We start from the raw sequence: 7,113 nt of genomic DNA on the forward strand, positions 1-7,113 counted from the left end.
CCCTTCCCAGGGTGACTGATAGCTGCTTGCATTTTTTTTCTAATAGTATTTGCTAGCCCAGAGGAATGACTCACTGACTAAAAATTTGAGGCAATAACAGTGGATGCTAAGAGAAAGTAGGGTTATTTGGGGAAGAGGAGGTTTCTGAGTCCTGCAAAGACTCTCCTTAGGAATTTTTGCCTCTGGCTGTGCATAAGGTGGCCTTCATTTTTACGAACAAACTGTTTCTCACAATGTTCAGCAAAACAAATTGTCCTAAGGGTGAGGATAAAGAGTGAAATCCCTAATGAATAATAGGATAGAAAAACCAGAAAGGGCAGAGCATAACAACATGAAATGAAACAAGCCCAGGATGATATTTCCACTCACTTGAAAAATTACCCAAATGTGCATCTGATATTTCATAGTCCTAACATCCTGTCCTCAGAACATCCCATAAACCTATTTCAATATAACATCAGGGTCTTTCAATCCCAAGATTTTAAAGCCAGTAAGAGAATTTTATTTAATGTCATAAACTGAAAGAATGCTCTATTCAGAGCATGGACTCTCTTCCTCCTGGTGAAAAATGAACAAGTGACTCTTTAAAATGTTGCCATGTTGACAACGGTATTAAATCTCCAGGTTGCTTGGGCCTCATGAAATCATGGGATGGGTAATAAGCGTTAGACATGTTACAAGTCTGAGATGTGTCAGCTCCAAAAAGGAAGGTCCTTAGACCATCTTCGCTGATTCCCATGTCTGTTTACCACCTTGTCAACTAACACAGCATCACTATTGTGTCCAGAATTTGACTTTTCCTCCAATAAAACAAGTTAGGACAAAGTTATATACAGAGCATGGGATAACCACTGGATGAGCTAACAGCACTAGCTATTTTGAGATTCAGTCCTTTGCTCTTAAAAATAAGGCCCAGAAAAATGCTCTATTTCACGATGATAGTTTGTCTTCTACTTAAAAATGTATGCTGATCTGAACAAACTCATGCTTTGTTAATAAATTAAATAAAAGTGCTTTTAAAATTCAACCGCAATGAAACATTTCATCCAGACTTCATTATTTGCCATTTCCATGCCTCTTCAGAATTTCTGAGTACTCCCTCCTGTGTACCAAAGTGACAGGAGAAAAATCTGTTCCCAAGGTACTTTTAGTCAAGTAAATACTTGGAAATTCATTGTGTAGCTAAGAAAGCATATCGTTATGGCCTTTTCAAAGATATTCGGTAAACATCCAGCATTGAGCAAAGTAGACAAGCTTTTTTAGAAAAGAGCAAAGGCCTACTTTATATATATATATATATATATATATATATAATTTTTACTGGAGTATAGTTGATTTACAATGTTGTGCTAGTTTCTGCTATACAATAAAACAAATTAGTTATCCACTGTTTTTAAGATTCTTTTCCCATATAGGTCATTACAGCACTGAGTAGAGTTCCCTGTGTTATACAGTAGGTCCTTATTGGTTTATCTATTTTACATGTAGTATGGCTCAGCTGTAAAGAATCTGCCTGCTATGCAGGAGACATGGCAGGAGCTGTGATTTCGATTCCTGAGTTGGAAAGATCCCCTGAAAAAGGAAGTGGCAACCCACTCCAGAATTCTTGCCTGGAAAATCCCATGGACAGAGGAGCCTGGTGGGCTACAGTTCATGGGGTCACAAAAGAGTCAGACACAACTTCATGACAAAAGCAAAATGAAAAATAAAAGTATATATATGTCAATCCCAATCTCCCAATTTATCTCTCCCTTTCTTGTTCCCCTGGTAACTGAAAGTTTGTTTTCTACATCTGTGACTCTATTTCAATCCCACTTCTGGGCATACATATATCCAGAGAAAACCAAAATCCAAAAGGATACATTTACCCCAATGTTCATTGTAGCACTGTTTACAATAGTGAAGATATGGAAGCAACCTAAATGCTCATCAATAGAGGACTGGATAAAGACAATGTGCTAGCACAAGGCCTAAATATAGAGATAAGCAAGCAAGGAAGCGATCAATTACTCAAAATCTGAATTCTCAAATAATTTAGAAACCAAATGTGTTGCCTGGTTAATTTTATATTTCTGTAAAATCACATAGCCTGCTGGGCTGCCATTGAATGAGGCATGCCTGCATCTAACATTTGGATTTATTATCACAGTGTCTTCTTCCTCTAGAATTTATAATCAAGAAATGACTCTCTACCTTATGCTAAACTAAGGAAGGATTTGGAACCATTTTCAATAGAAGCAGAAAAGGAAGAAAGAAAAAGGGTAAGAAGACATAGTGGAAGGAAGCAGGAGGAGGAAGAGGCGGAAGAGAAAGGGAGAACAGTAAGGATAAGAAACGGGAGGAGGTAAAGCCCCAGCTGGTCTGGGTACTGTTGGCCATAATTCGATTTTTGCAGTGTTCTCTAATCTATTGCTTAAAGTGAAGTTACTTTGCTGAAACGATAAAATTTCAAGGAAAGCCCAGACCGTGAGCTCAGATACAGATTTACAAAAGGATAGAAGGCTTCAAAGTAAAAAATATGAACTGAGGTGATTAGAAGATCAACAAAGATCCAACCCTAAAGGTCGCCTGGGAAAAAGAGATGATGACAGTGATAGAGATATATAATGTTGACTATGATGGAAATCCCATGGACAGAGAAGCCTGGCAGGTTACAGTCCATGGGGTCCCAAGAGTCAGACACAATTTAGTGACTCCACCACCACCACCACAACAGTGATGACAGAGCTTATCACAGCCAGGTGAGCTCATTTGGGTCTCATAACTATGCTATAAAGCAGCTCCCATTTTTGTTATTCCTATTTCACAGATGAGGAGCATAGAAGTAAACCAGATGAACAAGTTCACATAGCCAGTAAGTGGCAATGTCAACTTATTCATCTGGGAAGCTAGGTTACAAAGTTTTGATCCACTGTGTTAGTTTCCTTTAGTCACTGTAGCAAATAATCACAAACTTCCTGGATCAAAGCAAGATAACTTTATCTCTCATAAATCTAGAAGCCAGAAGTCCGAAATCAGTAAAGTCAAGGTGTTAGCCGTACTGTGCTCTCTTAAGAGTTTCTAGGGGAGAATACATTCCTTGCCTCTTCTAGCTTCTGTTCACTACCAGCATTCCTTGGCTTGTGGTCACATCTCTCCAATCCTCAAGGCCAGCATCTTTAAATCTCTTCCTCTGCTCTATCTTCACAGAGCTTCCCATATATGTGTGTGTGTTTGAAGTCTCCCTCTGTCTCCCCCTATTATAAGGACACTTATGGCTGTCCTTAGGGTTCACGTAGGTAATCCAGGATAATCTCCTCATCTCAAAATCTTTACCATATCACATTGTAGAAACTCTCCAAATCAGGTAACATTTACAAATAAGATAATACTTATAAGTTCCAGGTGTGTACATTGGAGTGGGGGGAGAGGATTTTACAGTCTACCACACCCCTCTACTCTGCTTTAGTAATTTTCAATGGTTTGGATAATTTTTTTTTAAACCTGCATATATGGTTGTTGTACATAAATTAATCCAAAGTTTCCAATGTAGCAGCTAAAAAAAAATTAATCTGGAGATCATTTAGTTTTAAAAATTACATTAACATTTTGAAAACTACTTACTATATAATTTAACACTATTATTTAGGTCACTGAGTTGTCATTCGGAACCTCAAACTTGGATGAGGGTGATAGCTCTTAGGAAAACATTCTCTTGGCTCTATCCCTGGCCACTGAAATTCAATCAACAACTGCCAGAATAACACGTCTCCCCATTATCATGTAATCTCAGTGTGCAAAACTCTCCAAGAGCATCCCACAGTGCAGCACATGTGATCAACAGTGTCCTCCATCATCCAACACCACCAGTTCTCCACCCTTCTTATCTCATTATCACCTGTCCTTCAAAACAATCTCCTTTTGGGACTTCCCTGGCAGTCCAGTGGTTAAGACGCCATGCACCCAATGCAGGTGGCATAGGTGTGATCCCTGATCAGGGTATCAAGATTCTGCATGCCCCACAGCACAGCCAAAAAAAAAAAAAAAGTCTCATTTTCTTTCAAATAATGGCTTTTTGTTCACTTGGGAAACCTATTCCCCTTTTCAAAAGTCCAAGTCCATTATTTTCTATGAGCTTAAATAGAAACTTATGTCATGCAACAAGCATACAAAAGGATGGTTAACATCAGTCATCATTAGGGAAATGCAAATCAAAAGCACAAGAAGGTATTACTTCACATCCATCAGGATAACTACTACCAAAAAACAAAAAAATAGAAAATAACAAAAGTCGGTGAGGCTGTGAAGAAATTAGAACCCTTATGTACTATTAATGAGAAAGTAGAATGGTGAAAACACTATGTAGGTTCCACAAAAAATTAAAAATAAAACTTCCAGTGTGTGAAAGTCATTCAGTCGTATTCAACTCTCTGTGACCCCATTGACTGTAGCCCCCCAGGCTCCTCTGTCCATGGAATTCTCCAGGCCAGAATACTGGAGCAGGTAGTCGTTCCCTTCTCCAGGGTATCTTCCCAACCCAGGGATCAAACCCAGGTCTCCCACATTGCAGGCTGGTTCTTTACCAACTGAGCCATCACGGAAGCCACATGATTCCGCAATTTCTGGGTATATAGCCAAAGAACTGATAGTAGGGCCTTGAAGAGGTATTTGCATATCCATGTTCACAGCAGCATTATTCACACTAGCCAAAATATGGAAGCAACCCAAGAGTCCATCAAGAGATGAATGGATATGCAAAATGCAGTATCTACATAAAAGGGAACATTTTCAGCTTTAAAAAGAAAGAAACTCTTTCACTCAGGCCCGTGGTGCCGGCAGGATGGGCGAGGTCTTCGTACTGCCAGGAAGCTCCATAGCTGCCGACAAGACCAGAAGTGGCGTGATAAACAGTACAAGAAAGCCCATTTGGGCACAGCCCTGAAGGCCAACCCTTTTGGCGGCACTTCTCACGCCAAGGGAATTATGCTGGAAAAAGTTGGAGTTGAAGCCAAACAGCCAAATTCTGCCATCAGGAAGTGTGTCAGGGTTCAGCTAGTCAAGAATGGCAAAAAAATCACTGCTTTTGTACCCAATGATGGTTGTTTGAATTTTACTGAGGAAAATGATGAAGTTCTGGTTGCTGGATTTGGTCGCAAAGGTCATGCTGATGGTGACATTCCTGGAGTCCGCTTTAAGGTTGTCAAAGTAGCCAATGTCTCTCTTTTGGCTTTATACAAAGGCAAGAAGGAAAGACCAAAATCATAAATTTTGATGATGAAAGCACGATAGTAATAAATTTTCATGTACCAAAAATAAAAAAAAAAAAAGGAAGAAAACTTAGACACATGGTAGAACTTGGAGGAATCTTGAGGACATGTTAAGTGAAATATGACTGTCACAAAAAGACAAATACTGTATGATTCTACTCATAAGAGGTACCAAGACAAGTCAAATTCATAGAGGCAGCAAGTAGAACCGCTGTTGCCCGGGACTGAGGGCAAAGGAGGACGGGGAGTTGTTGCTTAATGGGCACAATGTCTGTTTTACAAGAAACAGTTCTGGAAACTTATTGTACAACAATGTGAATGTACTTAACAGTACTGAACTATACACATAAAAATGGTTAAGATAGTGTATTTTATATTTATTTTAGCAGCATTTAAAAATTTTTAATGCAAAAAAATTAATTTACTTCATGTAAAAGCTTGTCCACCCCAAATCAGATAGCTCTTCCCTCTCTATATTGTTTTATTATAATTGTAGAGACATTTCAAATTAAGGAATTGGTGCCCTCTTAACTAGCTTTTCTTCTTCCTCCTTGAGGGAAAATATTGTGTTTTCTCCTTTGTTACTTCCAAAGCACTCAGTAGGATACTTTTCATATAGAAAACTGAATTGTTGCAAAAGTGATCAAGTTAAACTGATATAAAATTATATAATACTTAAAAGCAACAGGAGACTGAACAATAACAAAGTTGCCCAAAAAAGGATACTGGAGGAATGCTAATGTAAAAAAAAATGATATAAAAATGAGGATCATTTTTTTCTTCCATTATTTACCAATGATAACATAGCAAGAAGTACTTGATAAACGTTCATTTATATGGAGATGCTTAATCTGTGTTTCCAAGGGAAATTTTGGTTAAATACAACAATTTAATGATACATTAATAGTTTAGATCAATGGGTCTCAAAATTGGTATGCACGAGAATAACCAAGAAAGTTGTTAAAGCAGTTTACAAGGCCTGACTCTCAGAAGTTTTGATTTAGCAGGTTGAGGGTAAGGCTTGAGAATCTAAATTTCTATAAAGTTCTCAAGGAATACTGGTACCACTAGTTCAGGGACCACACCTTGAGAACATTGGTTTGGATCTGCATTTTCTTGATTACACTAAGGATGTCAAAACATGGAACAGGAAATATTGGTCCATGACTGGGCTCCCACTCCTTGACCTTTATTCAAAGCCAAAGGAAGACTCTTTGCTTACCACTAGGGTCTTCCTTTCACCCAAATTCTTTGTTTGGGGAAAGTTGGGAATTTATAAAGAAACATAATATATTTAACAGTTTATGGCTTTAGTGGTGTCTGGTAATGTCATTCACTTTTAAAAGGAACTCAAAATGATGCTTCAGCTTTATCTCCTTGTTGAAATGAATGAATTTAAGAGAGAGAGGATTTTAGATCAGAACAGCAACACCTCTGGCAGGGATATAAATCTATATCCCTTGATTCCCAGCAATGGATTATTTTTCTATCTTTATGGCTTCTAAGTCAGAGAGCATACATCTAATGATGCCTTTCTTAAAATGACCAGCATACCTAAAATAAAGATGATGATAATATCAAAATATTTTCAGCAAGCAAAACTAATTAAATTCAATTCATAGGTCAAATGGTACATGAAGTCACAATTGGTGCATAAATTTTATAGACTATGCAGAATACATGGAAATTATAATCTGTTGAAATCTGTATAGTTGCACCTGCACATATACAGCTATGATTTAAGACAGAAATGCTACATACATCAATGAATTTTCAGTTCATATCATCATAGCTACAGAGTCAAGACTGAGTAGTTTATCACTACATTGGATCTTTGAAATGTGTAGATCCCTTCATTACCATTTTC

General features: G+C 37.9%; 1 protein-coding gene across 1 annotated transcript; it reads left to right on the top strand.

Annotated features, from left to right (window-relative positions):
* The first annotated feature begins 1,200 nt into the window (after positions 1 to 1,200).
* On the top strand, positions 1,201 to 5,315 carry LOC110122673 (small ribosomal subunit protein uS12-like). The gene is made up of 3 exons (XM_070451886.1): positions 1,201 to 1,222; positions 2,810 to 2,854; positions 4,802 to 5,315. The coding sequence occupies exons 1-3, from the start codon at positions 1,201 to 1,203 to the stop codon at positions 5,242 to 5,244; spliced, it is 510 nt and encodes a 169-aa protein (XP_070307987.1). The 3' UTR covers positions 5,245 to 5,315.
* The last annotated feature ends 1,798 nt before the right edge of the window (positions 5,316 to 7,113 follow it).

The sequence above is a fragment of the Odocoileus virginianus genome, chromosome 20, assembly GCF_023699985.2.
Source record: "Odocoileus virginianus isolate 20LAN1187 ecotype Illinois chromosome 20, Ovbor_1.2, whole genome shotgun sequence".
NCBI classification, from domain to species: domain Eukaryota; kingdom Metazoa; phylum Chordata; class Mammalia; order Artiodactyla; family Cervidae; genus Odocoileus; species Odocoileus virginianus.